At 50.4% G+C, this 22,042-nt stretch overlaps 1 protein-coding gene and 1 long non-coding RNA gene across 2 annotated transcripts in view; one reads left to right on the forward strand and one right to left on the reverse strand.

The window, feature by feature from the left end:
- WNT5B (Wnt family member 5B) overlaps nt 1-8,022 on the forward strand; it is an 82,404-nt gene extending 74,382 nt beyond the window's left edge. Inside the window, exon 5 of the mRNA XM_086402602.1 lies at nt 4,242-8,022. Coding sequence (XP_086258728.1) covers nt 4,242-4,700 — 459 coding nt within the window. The 3' untranslated portion in view covers nt 4,701-8,022. The remainder of the gene's footprint in view (nt 1-4,241) is intronic.
- LOC147372996 (uncharacterized) lies at nt 3,692-13,325 on the reverse strand. Its single transcript, XR_015164461.1, has 3 exons — nt 12,537-13,325; nt 5,814-7,932; nt 3,692-4,740 (listed from the first exon to the last, which is right to left on the reverse strand). It is a non-coding gene; the product is annotated as an uncharacterized LOC147372996 (long non-coding RNA).
- Between the last annotated feature and the right edge of the window lie 8,717 nt (nt 13,326-22,042).

Here is a 22,042-nt window from a genome sequence, read left to right on the forward strand (position 1 = left end):
ACACCATCGGCTGTACCTGGGCTGTGCTGCCCACTGCCGGCTGGTCCAGGAAGAGATGAGTCTGACCACTGAGATTCTTGCCTGTGCGTGTGCTTTAACCTGAGTGGAAGTGCAGAAGGTGGCCACCCTTTGAAGGCCCAGGCTCATCAATCTCATATAAGACTCAAGGGCTTCTGAGCCTCAATTTCAGTGGCAAGTAACACGTAGGTTTCGGGAAGCTGGCTTTATCGTATGTGCAGAGCGCCCCAGGTCGCTAGGCTTCCTGAACGGCTGCTGGAGAGCTCTGTGCCCATCCGCTGTACCTGCTCAGGGAGCCCCCAGCCTCCGGGCACACGGCTTGCTCCTCTTTCCCGGGCAGGGTCTGCTCTGTCGGGGCTAGAGGGCTTGCTCAGCTGGAAGCTCTGTCTTTTGCTGGTCAGGTGTCCACTGTGCATCCAGGTCCCCCTGGAGAGAGGTGTGAGGCCCGAGTGCTGGGTGGCAGGAGACCCTTCTGCTCCCTGACCTCTCAGGAAAGCACACAGACCTTGCTCCAGGAGAGCTGTCCACACCCAGGTCCATGTCAAACCCAGGTTCGGGGCCTGGCAAGGTTCTTCACGAGACCAAAGATGAGCCAGTGGAAAAAAAAACAGAAACAGCAGTTTCTGGAGGAGAAATAAATTCAGAAATTTAATGTTGGTTCATTGGTGATTCAATAATAGGATATGGATATACTTCTTAAAAAGTGTTTCTATGTTAAATTAAAAAAAAATTAACTCATGTTTCATAGGAGCACATGTCAAACAGAGGGACTGGAACCACCTCTCATGTGACTTGGGGTCCCTGGTCTTGGTAGGATGCAGGACCCGCGTGTACACTTAGCACCATCACTATCTGACATTGGGATTAGACTTGGTCATTGCCCAGCATCATCTCTGCAGAGTCCGTGTTCAGAGTGCTGTCTAGCCAGGCGTGGGTGCCCATCTGTGGTGAGTCAGGAGTCCAGGCCGCAGCTCTGGCCTGTGAACCTGGGCTCAGAGACCAGTGCTGTTCGGCTCCGCCAGCCGTTTGTGAAGCTTCTTCCATCTGCTCCACCTCCTCTCTGTTTGCCAGTCTTTGGGCATCTAACCTGGTTGATAAAAAGAAACAAACAAAAAAAAAGGTTAAGGTTTCACCTTGTCTCCTAAATGCCCAAATTCTACCCATTTTTCAGGATCCCAGTAAATACCACCTGCAGGTGTTGTGCTAGTTGCTCAGTTGTGTCTGACTTTGCGACCCCGTGGGCCCACCAGGCTCCTCTGTCCATGGGATTCTCCAGGCAAGAACACTGGAGTGGGTTGCTAATCCCTTCTCTAGGGGATCTGCCCAACCCAGGGATCGAACCCTGGTCTCCTGCATTGCAAATAGATTCTTTTCTGTCTGAGACACCAAAGAAGCCCAGTTGCCTTCCACTGTCTTCGCATCCCCTGTGCTCCGTGGTATCTGTGTCTGGAAGGCAGTGGAGCCTTTCAGACGTGCTTCCCGTCCTCGCCATCTCAGCTGCAGCTCCCAAGGACCAGGGGGCCCTGGGCCCTCTGCTCTTCTCTTTAGCGAGTGGGCGCACGTGACAGAGGAAACTCCCCTGGGCCTCCTAGCAAAAGGTCACAGGGAGGAAGGTTTTCCTTCTCTGACTCTGTTGCAGAGGCAGAGGGGACCAGGCATCTACCCTCATCCGGTCTTGTCTGTCGAATCTTGACCCCACTTCTGCTGGCTGCTCATTTCATCACCCTTAATTGTTTGTTTGCTTTTTCCAGCACTTATCTCTGCTGCGCCTTCCATCTGCCCTTCCCACACCCTCCCCGGCTTCCTCTGTCTGCTCTCCGTCTTTGGGCCCCCATCCTGTAGGCTCCATACCTTTTCACAACACTTTATCTCTCACTGGCCTCCATCTGCTCCAGGTGGGGAACTTCTGTCTCTCTCGAGTTCTCATCCCACCTCCAAGGAGCAGGCCTCCTCCATCCATCACCTCCCACGTCCTCACACCTACACAGAACCTTCCTCAGGAAGGACTGAGTACTGGCAGGGATGGGGAAGTCCCTGGACTGCTATTCTACAACTGGATTTTTTTTTTTTTTTAAAGTAGGCTATCTAGGATCTGAGATCTTGGTGCAATGTAAACCTCAGGGACACTGTGAGAAATTTCTCTTGCCTTTGAGAACCTCCAAACCCCATTTTACATACTGAAGGCCAGAGCAGTGGGTTGATACCGCCTTGTCCCTGCAGGGCCTCTGAGCATTTTCTAGATGAAAACTGCCCCATCCTGTGACATCCTGCCAGTAACTGAGCTCAGCCACACTGTTACATGTGGAAGAGGGGGGCTGTGCTGGGGGCAAGATAGAGCACTAAGAAAAACTTAAAAACATGCTATTGCTTTTTCAGTTACCAGGAAGGCCAAAATCCCCTCCCCCTTCTCTTGCAAGAGGCGTGTCTATATATGAGCAACAGTGAAATATGTAAAATACAGGCATTACTGTCTCTGTGATGTCTTTCTTCCTAGAGGAAGGAGAATGAACGTGTTAATAGCGGGGCTCAGTGGCGCCCTCCCTTCTAGATTTGTTTTACTGAAATTCCTGTCCCTCCCCTGGAGCCTTCCTGACTCTCTTTCCCCAAATCCCCCTGAGTGTTTGCTCCCCGCGGAGATAGATGCTATCCTGCCTTCTCCCCCACTCACTTAGGGCAGGTACACAGCTTTAGGCCCTTAATGTTTCCTCCTAGTCCTAACAGCGCCGGGTGCTGGAAGTCCCTCTCCAAACCGAGGACCATTTCCAGGGAATGATTGGAGCCAGAGGGTGACTGCAGGCGCTGTCTTTGAAGTGTCTGTAGGAATGGGGGGTCACTTCTGCCTTCAAGCCACCAGCCAAGTGCTTGGGGAGGGGCCTGCCCGCCTTCTCCATCCTAAACCCTTTTTAAGCTCCAAGGTTGGGGTGTACTCCCTCCTGGGTGGTCCTCAGTGTCTCCACCCTAAGACAGTGGGGGTAGTCCTGCACCAGAAAAACATCGGGAGGAGTCCAGGCAGTCGTAATATGAGCTGATGGTGCGGAAGCTCTTGCTTGCACCTGCAGTGGTTCCTGCCGAATAAAGACACAATCTGGGGACCCTTGAAAAGAAAGCTGAGAGGAGCCCTTGACAAATGAGTCCTGCCTGCATCGGTGACAATAGCTGTGGCAGAAGAAAATGTTGGGCGGCGGACCTGCATCTTTATCCCACCATCTGCACTTCTGGGACGGCTGCCAGGGCCGCTGGACACAATGCGTCCGTATGCTTTCGCTGAAAAGCACTTTGTGAGCAGCTTTCTGGTCCGCTCCTGCTTTTCCCTTTGGGTCTGGGGTAGCCCACGTTCAGTCTCCTCCCGCTGCTGTGGTTCAGTGACTTCTGGGTGGGTTTGTTTTCCCAGCATCGCCCTCCCCCGATCCATTGTCCCGTGGCAGAGGGCCCGCCCCACCTCTCCCCATCGCAGCCACTCCCAGGGGGTGTCTTGTCACAAGTGTGCTGTGGTTTATGGGGAGGTGCCCGACGGCTCTGCAGAGCTAATGACCCACTTAACCCAGAAAAGGGGAGCGTTTAATTCCTGGGGGACTTGGCAGGATCGCTAGCCAGACAGGGTCTCTGTTGTAGGCTCCTGGTACAGCTGATTCTTTTTTTTCTGTCTTGGACTCTGTATTAGGTAGAAGCTGGATTCATTTTGTTGGTTTTTATTTGTTTGAGACATTGATCAAGATAGAAATATCTTTTTTTCTTCCCCTGCTGGTAACTATGACACATTTTAAGTATTAAGAGTTGGATAACACAGAAAGGAACTTCCCTGGTGGCCCTGCCAGCCAATGTAGGAGATGCAGAAGACGCGAGTTCGATCCCTGGGTTGGGGTGATCCCTTGGAGGAGGAAATGGCTGCCCACTCCAGTATTCTTGCCTGGGAAACCCCATGGACAGAGGAGCCTGGCAGGCTGCAGGCTATGGGGTTGGACATGACTGAGCGACCAAACAGCAGCAAAGTCAAAAGGGCAAGTGCCATTCTGGAAGTAGATCAGACGTGGGCATCACCTCCCCGCAGTTTTCTATGTGCTACTGCTAAGGAGAGACCTTTGGACGCGGCTGGAGAACCTGCGCCTCTGCACAGGCCCACCCCACCAGCCCCTGCCTGCACTCGCCCTGTGGCGACCCCAGCCGGCCTCTGGGCATCTCTTGTTGGGATGTTCTTCTCATCCTCTTCTCTCTCCCCTCCGCAGGCTGTGTACAAGACGGCAGACGTGGCCTGCAAATGCCATGGCGTCTCTGGGTCCTGCAGTCTCAAGACCTGCTGGCTGCAGCTGGCCGAGTTCCGCAAGGTGGGGGACCAGCTAAAGGAGAAGTACGACAGCGCGGCCGCCATGCGCATCACCCGCCGCGGAAAGCTGGAGCTAGTCAACAGCCGCTTCAAGCCGCCCACCCCTGAGGACCTGGTGTACGTGGACCCCAGCCCGGACTACTGCCTGCGCGATGAGAGCACGGGCTCGCTGGGCACGCGGGGCCGCCTGTGCAACAAGACGTCCGAGGGCCTGGACGGCTGTGCGCTCATGTGCTGCGGCCGCGGCTACGACCAGTTCAAGAGCGTGCGGACCGAGCGCTGCCACTGCAAGTTCCACTGGTGCTGCTTCGTCCGCTGCAAGAAGTGCACGCAGGTCGTGGACCAGTTCGTCTGCAAGTAGCCGGGGCCGCCGCCCGCTCCTCCGAGCAGGGCCCAGAAGTCTATGGGATATAAATCTATATAAATATATTTTATATTTGTATAAAGGAAAGGCTGGATGGTAAATAATTAAAAGAAGACAACAGAAAGGAGAAACTTATTTAAGAGATGCTGGAGATCTTTGAGGATTGGGGGTCTCTGCTCCCAGTGGGTGGGACACGGGCTTTGTCTCCTGCCCTGGCGGGGCCTCTCTAGAGGTGGGGGCTTGGGAATGTCCATGGTCTACCCAACGAGGCCTTGAGGACAGAGAGGGTGCTTGGAGGGAGAAGTGGATGGCATCTGGAGTCCTTGTTGGGTGGGTGACGGCCCTGCGACCCTGGCTGCTAAGCCAGGCAGCCCCTTGGATGGTGACAGGAACTCAGCCTCACCCCTGGCACCTTCTGGGTCTCCAGCAGAACACCGACCGGTTCCATGAGAGGCCCAGTGCCTTCTCACATACTCGTCTGTATGTGCTTGCAGAATCCACAGTTACAGGAAAGAGGACAGGCCCCTTGTCACCTCTGATGGCCGGACCAGCTCCTCCCCCGACTCTGGGGCCCATATTTCCAGTGAGAGATTTTCTTACTCCAGGGTTCACGGGCTCCCCCATCGGCTCCCACAGCACCTGTGCCCGAGCTGCAGAAAGCCAGGTGGTGCCCAGTCAGGTGGTCGCACCGGGCTCCCAAACCACTGGGAGCAGACGCTCTGATACTTCCATTGGCCCTCCTTGTCCAGGGAGGCCGGGGCAGGCCGGGGCCAGCTCCTGGCATGGGCTCGGCTCTGCCCCGGATGTAGTTCCCTCAGACATTAAACACCCTCCACTGAAGCTTCTGTCTCTTTCCTTATTTGGATACGTTTCCTCGAAAACCTGCTGCACGGGGCACACACATGAGGGTGAGGGGACGGGGATCATTCAGAGCCCTGGTCTGGGTGAGAGGGACAGGGGATGTCGTGAGAATTAATAAGGTGATACATGTATGCCCACCCCCCACAAAGGCAACTCAGGGATCCACCATGGCTGTTAACTCTGCTGTTCTGAACGGAACTCAGAGATTGGAGGTGAAACCTCACATTTGGCCCCTCTTCCCCGTTTTACCTCCCATCCATCCTCCTGGGCTCTTGGATTGGCACAGGTGATGGGGATGCTCTCTGCTGGCTTCTCTGTGTCACCATGTCCAGTCCAGCTTTGGAGTATCTGCTTGTTTTTCAGTCACTCAGATGTGTCCGACTCTCTGCGACCCACATGAACTGCAGCACGCCAGGCTTCCCTGTCCTTCACTGTCTCCAGGAGTTTGATCAAACTCATGTCCATTGAGTCAGTGATGCCATCCTCTGTTGCCCCCTTCTCCTGCCTTCAGTCTTTCTCAGCATCAGGGTCTTTTCTAGTGAGTCAGCTCTTTGCCTCAGGTGGCCAAAGTATTGGAGCTTCAGCTTCAATGTTAGTCCTTCCAGTGAATATTCAGGGTTGATTTCCTTTAGGATTGATTGGTTTGATCTCCTTGCAGTCCAAGAGACTCTCAAGAGTCTTCTCCAACACAACAGTTCAAAAGCATCATTTTTTTGGGCGCTCAGCCTTCTTTATGGCCCAACTCTCACATCTATACATGACTACTGGAAAAACCATAGCATTGACTATACACATCTTTCTTGGCAATGTCTCTGTTTTTTAATACTCTGTCTAGGTTTGTCATGGAGAAGGCAATGGCACCCCACTCCAGTACTCTTGCCTGGAATATCCCATGGGTAGAGGAGCCTGGTAGGCTGCAGTCCATGGGGTCAGTAAGAGTCGGATATGACTGAGCGACTTCACTTTCACTTTTCACTTTCATGCATTGGAGAAGGAAATGGTAACCCACTCCAGAGTTCTTGCCTGGAGAATCCCAGGGACGGGGGAGCCTTGTGGGCTGCCGTCTAAGGGGTTGCACAGAGTCAGACACGACTGAAGTGACTTAGCAGCTTAGCAGGTTTGTCATAGCTTTTCTTCCAAGGAGCAAGTATCTGGGGCCAGGGAGAATAAGGCAGAGCTCAGGGACTCTAGAAAGGGAGGCAGTTGCTGGGAGAGATGTTGAGCCAGTAGCCACTCAAGACACCAGTTTCATGTTAGAAAAGTTTGTTTCTAGGGAAGGGATGGGGTTGCAGAGTTAACTTGGTTATAAAGAGCAAATGACACTGTAGGTTCTACCTAAGGGCATCTGTGGTCCCGTCTCCTGCTGTGTCTTCAGTACCTAGAGAAGAACCTCCTTTCTCGACACCAAGGGACGTCCGGCTGTGCCCGTAACAGCTCCTCACACGGTCATTCAGATTCCTTTGGTAGACATTTTTAAGAGGAATGGTCCATGAGAGAAGATGTTTAAACCAACTGGCCTACAAAAGATTAAAACCATGTCCTTGGCTTCAGATTGTGTGGTTTGTTCTCAAAGCTGCAAGTGACAGAGACTGATCTGAGCCAGCTTAAAGGAGGAAGCTAACATCGGGGTTCAGAGGGATCCTGTGTGCTCCAGACCCTCGGGACCTACCGCCCGGCCCCTCGGGGTGGGAACCACAGGGTCCGAACTGACAGCCACTGGAAGTCACTCTGACTCCCTCACTGGTCCTTGAGCCAAGTTCCCGGGAGGACCCCTGGCCGGTGCCCCCCACTTCCCCAGGACCTCAGCAGGGGGTTCAGAGTTCATGGAGGCGAGAGGGGCTTCTTTGCTGGTATTTGGATGGGAGGACACACTTGTTGTCCCATGCAGACCCCTAACTGTTTACTCTGGACATGCTCAAGCAAAGTCCCTTATCCGTGACATCGTGTAATTGTGGGGCCGGTCCTGAGACTTTCCTCAAAGGGGTGAAAACCTGAGCCCAGGCCGAGTGTGAGGGGGGCTCCTGCTGCCTCAAAACCTTCAGGGGTGAGGTGAAGCCTTTCTCTGTCTCGCAGGGTTGAGGGGGTAAAATTGCTAAGAGGTGTCCCCAGACTGGACACCGTCTGGGTATACCCACACGGTGGCAAACCTGCTGCCATTCCATCCCAGAATGTAGACTTTTACTCTGAGCTCGATTTGAAGGGTCAGGAGTTCCTGCTAATGATTTAAATATACTTCCCTTTGGGATGTCCTTCACAGTCCAGTGATTATCGATGGGCGCTCCGACTGCAGGGGGTTCGGGTTCTATCGCTGGTTGGGGATCAGGTCCTGCATGCTGCATGGCCAAAACCAAATTGTAAAGATATGTCCCTTTGAGAAAGAAGAAAAAGATTTTTTTAAACAATTAAACAAAAAGCAACAACAAAATAAAGATATTCCCCTTTGAGGGTAATGACTCTACGGTGCCAGCTGCTTCCTTTGCACCCCCTGGCCGGCAGGGCCGGAGTCCTCACCAAGAGGAAACGTCTGGGAGGGATGAGGGTGGCCAGATGTTCCTGTAGATCTCCCAGGGCCCTTGGGAGCAGAGACGGCAAATGTGGAATGCCCTGCGCTTCAAATGCCCTGCCCTTCAAATGCCCTGCGGCCGCCTGCTTGCGTCCTTCTGATTGGAGAGCACTCATGGTCCTGCTTTCCCGTCTTGGGCTGAGGACGAGAGGAGCGTTTGTGGACGAGGACGTGAGTCCACTCACACATGTAAGGGGCTGTGTTCTTCCTCGGAGGGGACCTGACCTCCATCTCCCTGAGCCATGGCCAGGTCCCCAGCTCTGCGCCTGGCTGCCCTCCTGTCTGGCCACACGGTGGCGCTGTTTCACCAGCTCCAGCCCAGCGTCTGCCACTCACACGTTAGTTCAAAAGCTGGACATGGGGTGTTTGTGCCAGAAACAGACTCCGGGCAGCAGCACAGCTGAGTTTTCAATGTTTCATTTGAACACATTTGGGAAGAATTAGGTCAGTGTGATTTTACTAATTCTTTTCCACACTGCGAGACCTCTAGTAGGCGGATGCCCTTCAGACGTTAAACCCAGCTCTTCTGCAAACAGCCGTCTGTTCCTGGGTGGGGAAGATCCCCTGGAGGAGGACGTGGCAACCCACTCCAGATTCTTGCCTGGAGAATCCCATGGACAGAGCAGCCTGGCGGGGTACAGTCCACAGGGGTGACTGAACACAGCACACAATTCCCCAACCAGGGATTGAGCCCTGTCCCTCGGCAGTGAGAGCTCAGAGTCCCAACCACTGGACTGCCAGGGAACTCCCATATTTTACTAATTTGTTAAAAATTGAGTGTGGAAGGAAGATAAGGGGAGTGCCCGGTCCGGCTGGGATGGGCCACCGAGACATGGGTGATGACAGTGGAGCTCGGGCTCGGAAGTGGCTTGAGTCAGCCTCTGAGCCGGCAGCCAGATGCTCTTCTTGCTTGATGGTCATCATCCCAGAGGTGGGGAGTCACTGTAGTTTCCACAGAGGACTGACTGTACCAGCTGCTTTGCATACATCATCTATGATTCCCTCGGTATCTCCGCAAGGTTGGTGTTATTATCCACAAGTTCCGGATGGGAGGAAAGACTCAGAGAAGTCAAGGAACACCCTCTGACTCACACAGCTGCTGGCTGGTGCTGACTGACTCCAGGGGCCCCTCTGTCTCCTTGGTGGGTTTCTGAGTGATCCCAGGATGTGAAGTAAGAGGGGCCTGTTTCCTCCTGAGCCTCAGATGTGCACACTGATCTGTCCCTCAGACCACCATGAATTTAGGATGAGGAGGGTGAGCAGGGAAGTTTCTTCTGATGGAGGCACAAGGCTTTCCTCAATCTAAGGTAAGAGGACCAGCTGTGCAGGGCTGCGGGCTCAGAGAATCTGCTTTGTACACAAGGGAGATGGCTGTTTGCGGAAGAGCTGGGGTTAAAGTGTGAAAGGCATCAACCTGGTAGAAGTCAGTGTCTTGGCGCTCAAAACTGACTTTGCACGAGCGGACAGTGGGCCTTCCTGATAGCATCTCCCCAGCTGGCGCTAGTGGTAAAGAACCCACCTGCCAATGCAGGAGATGTAAGAGACACAGGTTCAATCCCTGGGTCAGGAAGATCCCCTTGAGAAGGAAATGGCAACCCACTCCAGTATTCTTGCCTGGGAAATCCCATGGACGGAGGAGCCTGGCAGACTACAGTTCATGGGGTTGCAAAAGTCAGGCATGACTGAGCTCACACACACACACACACACACACACACACAAGAAACTAAACGCAGTACAGTCTGTCCCCAAAGCCTCCTCCTTCGTAAGATGTGTGAACGGATAATAACTTCCTAGACTTGTTTCTAATCTCTGCTGTGGTCAGTTAGACCATTTTGGATGGCCAGATAAGGAGGGCATTTCTTGGAGGCAGACCTGAGCCTTGAGCTTGGTTTCATCATTGGCCCGTCTAGCTTTGGAGAAATGCAGAGGACACTGTGCACCGAAGGGGCACTCAGATGGTCCCAGTCCAGGGGACAGCAGCCCGAGAGGAGCCTCTGCTGATGCCAGTACCCACACAGGTCTGCGAAGGGCAGAGCTGGCCACTGCATGCCCTCCGCCCATCCTGGCCAGGGACCAGCCAGCAGAGGCCACCAGCCAGCACGTGGACGTCACATTCTCTCTAAAGAAACTGCGGTCACCTCTGCTTCTGCTTCCACCAGTCCTGAGTCTGGCCACAAATTGAGGGCTCTCCCAGATAAAAATTCTGTTAAGTTACAAGTCAGTGTGACCCTGTAAGATAAGGACTTGCTCCTTAACCCCAGAGTCAGACACCAGAATTCCTGTCCGGCTCTACTCACAGCTTGTGCGAGAGCCCCGGATGCAGCACCAGGATTCCAGGCTTTGGTTTGTTATCCAGTGCTTCCTGCCCCGAGGCGGGCTTTGTGAGGCTCGGCTGCCACAGAAGACAGGCGAGAACTTTGAACAGTGTGCCCACTCCCATTCTTAGCTGTTATTTTAGGTCTGCTGTGGACTGACCCAGTGATCCCTGGCTTGTTTTCTGATCCCCTTATTGTGTATTCCCAATAAAATGGTTAAAAAACAAAAACGAAAAAAAACCAAAACACTCTCTTGGCCAAATAGACTTTTTTTTTTTGGTAACAAAAAGAATCAAAGTGGAAATAAAGGATATCTTTCTAAGCAGAAAGAGGCTATTTGTCACCAGGGTAGGTAACTGAGAGTTATAGATTTCACTCCCCAGAGAAGTTTAAGAAAATAAGGGGCATTGAGATGTTTGGGGAACTTTAGTAGCGTCTGGAGACAGGTTGAAAACCAGATACTCCCTGGCGACTTATTTCAGCTACAGGACTGTGAGGCCTGCCTCCCTCAGGGGAGCTAACCACAGAAGGGCTCAGGTTTGGTGCAGAGGATGGGCTAAGTGATCTCAGGCAGTTCCCTTAGCAATAAAACAAGGATCATAACATGTGTTAGTTCTCAGTCATGTCTGACTCTTTTCGACCCCATGGACTGTGTCCCTTCAGGCTTCTCTGTCCATGGGATTCTCCAGGCAAGAATAGTGGAGTGGGTTGCCATTGCCTTCTCCAGGGGATCTTCCCAACCCAGGGTTTGAACCTGGGTTTCCCACATTGCAGGCAGATTCTTTACCATCTGAGCCACCATAATATATTTTCTTCGGATAAGATAAAGGCTGTGAAAGCTTTTTGTAAAACATTAAGTCTTATTTTTAAAAATTTTATGATTTTTTTAAAATACATGTGTAGAAAGTTCACTGTGGCCTAGTTTATTTTTTTCTTTATACATTTGGGCTCACAGTGCAGCATGTAGGATCTTAATTCCCGGATCAGGGATCAAAGCCACGCTTGCTGTGGTTGAAGTGCAGAGTTTTAACCACTGGACTCCCAGGGAAGCCCATAAGGTCTTTTTAAAGACTGAGATATTGGAACGTTGAACTTGTATCAACACAAGATCAAAGGTAACATGGTTTTTAAAAAGCACACAATTATGACACATAAGATCTTTGGAATCATCTCTCAATCAAAGTTGCGGCTTCCCAGGTGGCTCAGTGGTAAAGAACCTGCCTGCCAATACAGGAGATGAGGATTCGATCCCTGGGTCTGGAAGATCCCCAGGAGGAGGAAATGGCAACCCACTCCAGTACGCTTGCCTGGAGAATCCCATGGACAGAGGAGCCTGGTGGACTATAGTCCAGGGTTTGAAAAGAGTCAGACATGACTGAGCTTGCATGCACGCTCTTGATCAGAGCCAATCGCAAATGCAAGAAATCTAACCTGGATTCGTTTGGCCTTTCGTACACCCAGAAATTCACCGTTCTCTAGGTTGACTTTGGTCTTTCTTGAGAAGGGGATCACTGTGCTCCTCCAAAAGAAGTCATTAAAAAAATGTATTAAAGAAAATTTTTTTGGCTGCACTGTGTGGCAAGTGGGACCCTAGTTCCTCCTCCAGGGATGAAACGTGAATCCTCTGCATTGGAAGGTGGAATCTTAACTACAGGAAAGTCTGGAAACCACTTTTTAAGTCTATTTACTGCTGTTCCTGGACCTTAGGGAACTTCAAAAGGGCAAAGAAACCTTGCACAGAAGCAGTAGGGAAGCGGGCCCGACCCTGAACCTCTGGAAGATGTGGCCAAGGAACCAGGCCCTTACTCCACCCTCCACAGGGTCTGGCCACCCACTCGGAGCCCCGTCTCCTCACTGCCTACACCCCAGGCCATGCAGCCACTTGGAGGGCCCAGACCTGGGACTGCTCCGCAGTCACAGAGGATACAAGTTGAGAAGCAGGTCTTTACTCAGGGTGGGGGTTCTGCTACCATCAACCCTGGCCTTGATTTCAGCAAGGCAGGCGGTTGTCTAGAGCTGCCCTGAACAGCAAAGCTCACACATTCCCTTGTTTATCTGGGGAAATGCCTTCTAACTCTAAACAATTGACTTACCAATTCCCGGAGAACAATGCCCATTCATCAGACGGGGACACTCTGCTCCCTGGGAGAGGGAGTGGGCGGGGTGTCACCCTGGAAGCCAGCAGACACCCTGCAAGTGTCCCAGCGCTTACTCAGAACATGAGCATGCAGGCAGGCTAGTCCGAAGGAACACATCCTGTGCCTCTGGCCCTGGCACGTCCTGCTCGCATGCACCTGCTCTTCTTTCAGAGCTGAAGAATACGGGGTGCCTGTGTCCTCTGCTGAGGTCACATCCAAGCCTCCAGATACCATCTAGGACAGAAACACTGAGAACCAACTTCACACCCGGGGCGGGGTGGGGACCTCTTGCTGTGTCTGCTCATCTCTTAACACAACAGGGGAAGCAAAATTGTTAAGAAATCAGAACATGGAGGTTTTCGTTTGGGGTTTTTGTTTTGTTTTGTCTTGGTGTTGCTTGTTTGTTTGCATTGCATGTAGAGAAGTGCTTTATTTATTTTTTCTTTCAGTTTTATATTTTTGAAATGTAATTGACACACTAAGTTTTAGGGGAACAGCACCTGACTTACACATATTCTGAGATGATGACCACGATGAGTTTAGTGTAAATCCGTTACCTCAAGATTCCCTGGGGGTCCAGTGGTTAGAATGTCGCACTCCCATTGCTGGTGCTCAGGTTTGATCCCTGGTCGGGGAACAAAGATCCCACAAGCTGAGCAGTGCAGGAAAAAAAAAAAATCCATAACCTCCTAGAGACTTTAAAAAGAAAACATTTTCTCCTTGTGAAGAGGACATTTAGGCCATACCTTCTTAACAGTCTCTAGACATTCCATACAACAGTGTTAACCACAGTCCGAAGGCTGAACATGCCATCTTGGGACTAGTAGAATTCTAAGCAGAGGTGGAAAGAGTTTCATGAGGCTGAAAGCTTACGCAGTCAGAGCGGTGGGGGGTGTGTGTGTGGGGGGGTGGGGCACGGCAATTTTTAAAATTACAAATGACATACAAGGCCTTATAATACAAGAAAGAGACCATGAAGCCTAAGATTCATTCATTTACGGAAAACCCAACTTTGGAAAACTAAGGAAAGTGCCCAGAAGATTCCATGGAAACACAGTCTTACACAGCTGGGATTCCCAGGTGGCTCACATGGTAAAGAATCCACCTGCAATGCAGGAGACACAGGTTCAATCCCTGGGTCTGGAAGATCCCCTGGAGAAGGGAAAGGCTACCCACTCCAGTATTCTTGCCTGGAGAATTCCATGGACAGAAAACATTCTCACTCCTTCTTGCCTTGACGGAAATCTGCATTTTTCCTGACAAAGCCATTTAGGTTAGAGCCCTCTGGGGTAAAGGCCCTCTTTTCTCCCAGCCCCCAGGTGTGGCCATCTGGTCTGCTGGGGGGAGTTGCCACACCCAACGGTTAAAGACCTGGCTCCATAGGGGCTCCAGCCAGACCGCCTCCCCCATTTTGGTTGCTGTCCTCCAGCCACCTCAGAGGAGTGACGGCCAAACTCATGAAGAGGTGATTAACGTCATTTATAGCAAATGAAATATTAGTTCAAACTATAGGAGATATGGAGAAGGCAATGGCACCCCACTCCAGTACTCTTGCCTGGAAAATCCCATGGATGGAGGAGCCTGGAAGGCTGCAGTCCATGGGGTCGCTGAGCGTCGGACACGACTGAGCGACTTCCCTTTCACTTTTCACTTTCACGCATTGGAGAAGGAAATGGCAACCCACTCCAGTATTCTTGCCTGGAGAATCCCAGGGACGGGGGAGCCTGGTGGGCTGGCGGCTATGGGGTCGCACAGAGTCGGACACGGCTGAAGCGACTTAGCAGCAGCAGCAGCAGCAACATAGGAGATATAATTTTTCCACCTAATAGATGAGTTTGCTGTTGTTGTTTAGTTGTGTCCAACTCTTTTGTGACCCCATGGACTGTAGCCCGCCAGGCTTCTCTATCCATCAGATTCTCCGGGCAAGAATACTGGGGTGGGTTGCCCTCTCCAGGGGATCTTCCCAACCCAGGGATAGAATTCATGTCTCTGGTATTGGCAGGTAGATTCTTTACCACTGAACTCCCTGGGAAATCCTTAATAGATGAGTCAGTTCAGTTCAGCTCAGTCACTCAGTTGTGTCCGACTCTTTGTGACCCCATGAATTGCAGCATGCCAGGCCTCCCTGTCCATCACCAACTCCTGGAATTCACTCAGACTCACATCCATTGAGTCAGTGATGCCATCCAGCCATCTCATCCTCTGTCGTCCCCTTCTCCTCCTGCCCCCAATCCCTCCCAGCATCAGAGTCTTTTCCAATGAGTCAACTCTTCGTATGAGGTGGCCAAAGTATTGCAGTTTCAGCTTTAGCATCATTCCTTCCAAAGAACACCCAGGGTTGATCTCCTTCAGAATGGACTGGTTGGATCTCCTTGCAGTCCAAGGGACTCTCAAGGGTCTTCTCCAACACCACAGTTCAAAAGCATCAATTCTTCGGCGCTCAGCCTTCTTCACAGTCCAACTCTCACATCCATACATGACCACTGGAAAAACCGTAGCCTTGACTAGACGGACCTTTGTTGGCAAAGTAATATCTCTACTTTTGAATATGCTATCTAGTTTGGTCATAACTTTCCTTCCAAGGAGTAAGCGTCTTTTAATTTCATGGCTGCAGTCACCATCTGCAGTGATTTTGGAGCCCCCCAAAAATAAAGTCTGACACTGTTTCCACTGTTTCCCCATCTATTTCCCATGAAGTGATGGGACCGGATGCCATGATCTTCGTTTTCTGAGTGTTGAGCTTTAAGCCAACTTTTTCACTCTCCACTTTCACTTTCATCAAGAGGCTTTTGAGTTCCTCTTCACTTTCTGCCATAAAGGTGGTTTCATCTGCATATCTGAGGTCATTGGTATTTCTCCCAGCAATCTTGATTCCAGCTTGTGTTTCTTCCAGTCCAGCATTTCTCATGATGTACTCTGCATAGAAGTTAAATAAGCAGGGTGACAATATACAGCCTTGACGTACTCCTTTTCCTATTTGGAACCAGTCTGTTGTTCCATGTCCAGTTCTAACCGTTGCTTCCTGACCTGTGTACAGATTTCTCAAGAGGCAAGTCAGGTGGTCTGGTATTCCCATCTCTTTCAGAATTTTCCACAATTTATTGTGATCCACACAGTCAAAGGCTTTGGCATAGTCAGTAAAGCAGAAATAGATGTTTTTCTGGAACTCTCTTGTTTTTCCCATGATCCAGCAGATGTTGGCAATTCGATCTCTGGTTCCTCATCCTTTTGATGAGTAAAGATGAGCAAATTTGATGTGCTGCTGTGTGGGAGATGAAGGGAAGGAACAGGTCCTCCATGCATTGCTACTGGGAGCAAAAAGTAGCACCACTTCCTCAGAACAATCTATCAAAATGTAAAAGGCACATATCCTGGGATTTCCATGGTGGCACAGTTGTTAAGACTCTATGCTTCCAGTGAAGAGGGCAATAGGTTCAGTTCCTGGATGGGAAACTAAGATCCTACATGTGCTGGGGTTGCCAAAAATAAACAAATTAATATAAATTAAAATTTGAAAAGTAAACTAAAAATAAAATGCTCGTATGCTTTGATCCAGTGACGGCACTTCTACAAGTTTATCCTATTCATATGTTCACATGTGTGTACAAAAATGTATGTGCAAGAAGTTTCCTGTGGCATTATCTGGGGAGTAAAAGTCTGAAAGAACCTAAGTGCCTGTCAGTGGGAATGGGTATTAAACATGGTTATTATGTGAACTGGAAAATCACACAAAGTGATACTACCTGTTGTTCACAGCCATATATAAATTTGCATGTGAAACATACAAAATTACTGAAAGAAATAAGTGACAGTGTTCAGCTCTGGGGTAAGGAGCTGAGAAGAGGATTGTCTGTGAAGGTTACAGCATATTTCAACTTTATCTGTAACATTTTACTTCTTTTATATAAGGGAAAAAAGGAAACAGCAAAGATGAGTTTTTATCAGCGCTGGGTGGTGGGAGCTTTTCATAATACACGCTGACTTTTATGTACTTTTTCAAAGAGCACAATTCAGAGCATTGGGCATGAGGTGAAATCTTTCGTGTAAAAAGACACCCACGTGCTTGTTACCTGTGAACGTCTCTGGACAGACGACGGCTGGGAGGGGACCAGGATGTGAGCTCGGGGTGGGGAGGGGCTTATTTTCACCACACGCTGCTCCTGTGTGTGTATTTAACCATTTGAGCATACTACTTACAAAGAATAATTACAAAGAGCAAGCAAACAAACAGCACGTTTTAAGAGCCTGTTGTACTTGGAGAGGAAGGTGAGCAGAGGCCTGCCCTCCTCGGGTTCCTGATGGGGGAAGACAGTTCCGGCCCTCCATCCTCATAGTCACAGCTCGGGTCCTACTGAGAGCCATGTGTGCTAAGTCACTTCAGTTGCGTCCAGCTCTTTTCGACCCTATGGACTGTAACCTGCAAGTCTCCTTTGTCCTTGGGACTTTCCAGGCAAGAATACTGGAGTGGGTTGCCTTGCCCTCCTCCAGGGGATCCTCCCAACCCGGGCATGGAACCCGCATCTCTTATGCCTCTCGCATTAGCAGGTGCGTTCTTCACCACTAGCGCCACCTGGGAAGCCCTTAGCAGTGAGAGCATCGAGCAGCTGATTTTTTGTTTTCTTTTATTTTTTGGCCGCACTGTACGGCAGATGGGGTCTCAGTTCCCCAGCCAGGGATGGAACCCGTGCCCCCTGAAGTGGAAGCACAGAGTCCTAACCACTAGACCACCAGGAAATTCTCAGGAGTAGCTGTTAACACTCCAATCATGAGGTGGACAGGCAGGAAAAAACACTGGAAAATGTCCACCCTGGCAAAGGTATTTAAGTATACCTTAGGGTGGTGAGAGGGAAGCCCCTGGGCCAAGCACACTTAGTTGGTTGTCTGTTTTCAGTGTCAGAGTCCCCAGCAGGAAAACAAAAGAGTCGAGCTGATGGAAGACGAGCTGTGAACTCACAACACAGAGGATCCCTGCAGCGACTGTGCTGAGAAGGCAGTCCCAGCAGGACAGGTCTGAGGGAGTCCGCCTCTCCCGGGTCCCCAGAGGAGTCACCTTCACAAAGGCAGAAAGTGGATGGAGGTCCCGGCGCTGAGGTCGGGGAAGCTGGTGCTTCATGTGGACACAGTTTCAGTTTCGAGACGATGAAAAGGCCCTGGGGGCAGACGGTGGTGACGGCTGTAAAAGCCTGTGAGTGTCCCTGGTGTAGCCAAGCTATGCACGTATAGACGGTTAAAATGGTAAATGTTATCTCGTGAGCCTGCATGCTCATCCCTCAGTCGTGCTCAACTCTGTGCGACCCCATGGACTGTAGCCTGCCTGACACCTCTGTCCAGGGGATCTTCCAGGCAAGAATACTGGAGTGGGTTGCCATTTCCTTCTCCAGGGGATCTTCTGAACCCAGGGCTCAAAACTGCACCTCCTGCATTGCAGGCAGATTCCTTACTATTGAGCCACCAAGGGAAGCCTATCTGGCTTAACTGACTTTCAAAGGTGCAGGATGTAACCAGTGTGTTGCCTCATGATCTTTAACCAAACAAGTTCATATTTTTTTTTCCTATAAATTTTCTGACAAGAGTGTGAAATGCAACTTTGACATTCATATATAAATATATAGATATACACACACAAATATATGTTACTATAACACATATCCAACATGACAAACCTAGATAGCATATTAAAAAGCAGAGATATCATTGCCGACAAAAGTCTATACAGTCAAAGCTATGGTTTTTCCAGTAGTCATGTATGGATGTGAGAGTTGGGCCAGAAAGAAGGCTGAGTGCCCAAGAATTGACGCTTTCAAACTAAGTTGTTGGAGAAGACTCTTGAGAGTCCCTTGGACTGCAAGAAGATCGAACCAGTCAATCCTAAAGGAAATCAACCCTGAATATTCATTGGAAGGACTGACCCTGAAACTGAAGCTCCAATCCTTTGACCACCTGATGTGAAGAGCTGACTCACTGGAAAAGCCCCTGATGCTGGGAAAGATTGAAGTCAGGAGGAGAAGGGGATGACAGAGGATGAGATGGTTGGATGGCATCATCGACTCAATGGACACGAGTTAGAGCTCTGTGAAGTGAAGGACAGGGAAGCCTGGCATGCTGCAGTCCATGGGGTTGCAGAGTCGGATACAACTGTGTGACTGAACAACAGCATAACAACATGTAGATGTAAAACTAATAAAACAACAAAACCAAACTAAAAGCAACAAAGAAAGGTCCAGTGAGTCTTCTTCAGGCTCCTCCCCACAGAGCGGGAACAACCCACTGTTTTCTGGCCTAGAGATCAGAGCTGCAGCGGAGAGCCCCTCCCCCACAAGTCCCCCCCACAGCTGCCCTTCCTCCCAGGCTGGCATCAAGGTAGGAGGTAGATGGACCCCTGGGCTGGACACCTGGCGTTCATCAAGTGGAATAAAGTCGTAGCTTTGTTCTCACCTAGACACTCCAAGGACAAAGCTAGTGGCAGAAACTGAGCTCTGCTAAAGCACAGAGAAGAAGTGCCCATGGCTGAGGTCAAGGAAGACTTCCCTGTCTGCACATGTACAGGAAGGCTTCTTGGGGGTGGGAAAGGGAGGGGCTCCCATCCCATAATAAGTCTGGACATGCACCCATAGGCCTCTGTGGCGGGATCCATCTTAGAAAACGGTTGCGCATGCATCTTGACGAGGGTCCTAGGACCAGTCAGGTATGGAGAAAGAAACAAGTTAATTGGCCACATGTTGGCAAAAACCTGCAAGGACTGACCGATACAAACTGTTGTGTCACCTCTCTACTGCGCTCCTTATTCAGGATGCCCACACTCCTGCCTGGGTGTGTGTCTCTGCCTTGCCTCTGACAGAAAAGAATAAACTGTTCCACTGTGCGCTCTCCCATGTATATGCTGTGTCCCTAATAATAAACTTTGTATTTGTTTTACAGCTTTGCCTCCTTGAAACATTCTTAGTTTCAGAAGGGGTAAGAATCAAGGAACTTTGCTTCTAGCCTCTAGCTCCTGGTGGGCTGGTGGCTAGGTTCAAACCCTGGACAGGGAAAATAAGATCTTGATTCAAGACTACTGTCCCGGGACTTCCCTGGTGGTCCTGTGGCCAAGACACTGCACTCCCAATTCAGGGGGCCTGGGTTCAGTCCCTGGTCAGGGAACCAGATCCTCACAGGCCTCAACTAAAGACCCCTTATGCTATGACGAAGACTCCTGTGTGGCCAAAGAAACAACCAAATGTTAACAACAGGAAAGAAAAGACTACTCTCCCTCCGAGAACAGCATCTCACTGCTATCTGACCTTTCCGCCAGTGCCCAGTTGGCTTTGTGTCCAAAGACAGCGTCACAATCCACGTGAGCGAGTCTATCTGCAACTTCAGGCATTAGGGCGAGCCCCGACCTTTGGACGGGGAGCAGAAGTAGGGTAGAGGGAGTCTAGGGCAGAGGGAATCGGGGATCTGGAAGACATACCTCGGATGCCTGACGCCAGCCCAATGTTGGTTTTGTAACTTTATGTGGGGATGGCCCAACCCGGCTGGTCCTACTTCTCCCTGTTCTTGATTTTGAAATAACCGTCTGAGTGGCAGTGGCCTGTCACCCCACATGGCCTCCACCAATGAGAGGGCCCCTCGGGGTGCCTGTTGAGGCCTGTGTTCTGGTCCCTAAGCCTCTCACTCAGCGCTATGGGGTCTGTGATGGCCGGGAACATTGCCATCAGACTCAGACCAGGGAGAAACGGAAACACCTCCAGACAGTTGGGAAATAGCTGAAATAACCCTAATCTGATCTTCGTCCTCAAAGACCTTTCACTTCAACTACAGTTTATTTGGCTGCCAAAGAGGAGCTAGGGAAAATGGACTATAATAATAAGTGGGTTCAACTGAAATTCTTGACACGTTTTTGTTTTGGGGTTTTTCTGTATCAAATGATCTCTAATAATTTGTCAGAAACATCCTAAGCTTCTGTTGGGATACTACCCTTTCCCAGACCAAAGAACCCATCAACACAGTTTGTTTCTCCTGCTGTTAGAAGAAGGACTCAGCACTTCCTTGCTGGTCCAGCAGTTAAGACTTCGAGCTCCCAATGCAGGGGGCCTGGGTTCTATCCCTGGTCAGAGAACTAGATCCCACAGGCCGTGACTGAGTGCTGGAGCTAGGGCCCAGTGCAGCCAAATAAATAAGTAAATACATTTTTTTTTTTTTTTTAAAGAAAAAGGAAAGGAGAACGCAGGGCTCACTGCAGCCTTGCATTAGCTCCGGGACTCAGGCTGGAAGGGGACACTTGGCCTCTTTCACATCTCCCGCACTCCAGTCTGACTCTCTTTCTGGAAAAACGCAGAAAGGCAGGTGCTAAAGTCACACACCTTTCTGAGGGCTGAGACTCTGAGGTTGGAAGAGGACCAGCTCCTGGAGGGGTGAGAGTGAAACGAGGAAGAAGGGGTGCAGGCCCCTCCACTGTTTTCCCTGGAGAGCCTGTTGCGGGGCAGAGGCGTCTTCACCTGGGGGAACCAGAAGTCATCAACTTCTCTTCCTTGGCTTTTGGCTCTGAGTGTTGAACCCTGTGTCACTGTAGGCAGCCATCTGCACGGCCCCACGGGCTGCACCCTTCCCTCCTCCAGTCTCCTCTGTTCTCACCCTCCCATCCTCACATCAACAGGACACGTCTTACAAAGCTAGTCAATGGAGGAAATCCCAATGATTTAGTCATTGATTCACCACGTATACTCTTTACTGGGGGGCTATGCCCCATGGTTCCAAATAGGAAAAGGAGTACGTCAAGGCTGTATATTGTCACCCTGCTTATTTAACTTATATGCAGAGTACATCATGAGAAACGCTGGGCTGGAAGAAGCACAAGCTGGAATCAAGATTGTTGGGAGAAATGTCAATGACCTCAGATATGCAGATAACACCACCCTCATGGCAGAAAGTGAAGAGGAACTCAAAAGCCTCTTGATGAAAGTGAAAGAGGAGAGTGAAAAAGTTGGCTTAAAGAGCTCAACATTCAGAAAACTAAGATCATGGCATCCGGTCCCATCACTTCATGGGAAATAGATGGGGAAACAGTGTCAGACTTTATTTTTCTGGGCTCCAAAATCACTGCAGATGGTGACTGCAGCCATGAAATTAAAAGACACTTACTCCTTGGAAGGAAAGTTATGACCAACCTAGATAGCATATTGAAAAGCAGAGACATTACTTTGCCAACAAAGGTCCGTCTAGTCAAGGCTATGGTTTTTCCAATAGTCATGTATAGATGTGAAAGTTGGACTGTGAAGAAGGCTGAGCACTGAAGAATTGATGCTTTTGAACTGTGGTGTTGGAGAAGACTCTTGAGAGTCCCTTGGGCTGCAAGGAGATCCAACCAGTCCATCCTAAAGGAGATCAGTCCTGGGTGTTCATTGGAAGGACTGATGCTAAAGATGAAACTCCAATAGTTTGGCCACCTCATGCGAAGAGTTGACTCATTGGAAAAGACTCTG

Source organism: Bos grunniens, chromosome 5, assembly GCF_055505025.1.
Source record: "Bos grunniens cultivar Pamir isolate PY7600 chromosome 5, Bosgru_T2T1.0, whole genome shotgun sequence".
Lineage (NCBI taxonomy): Eukaryota > Metazoa > Chordata > Mammalia > Artiodactyla > Bovidae > Bos > Bos grunniens.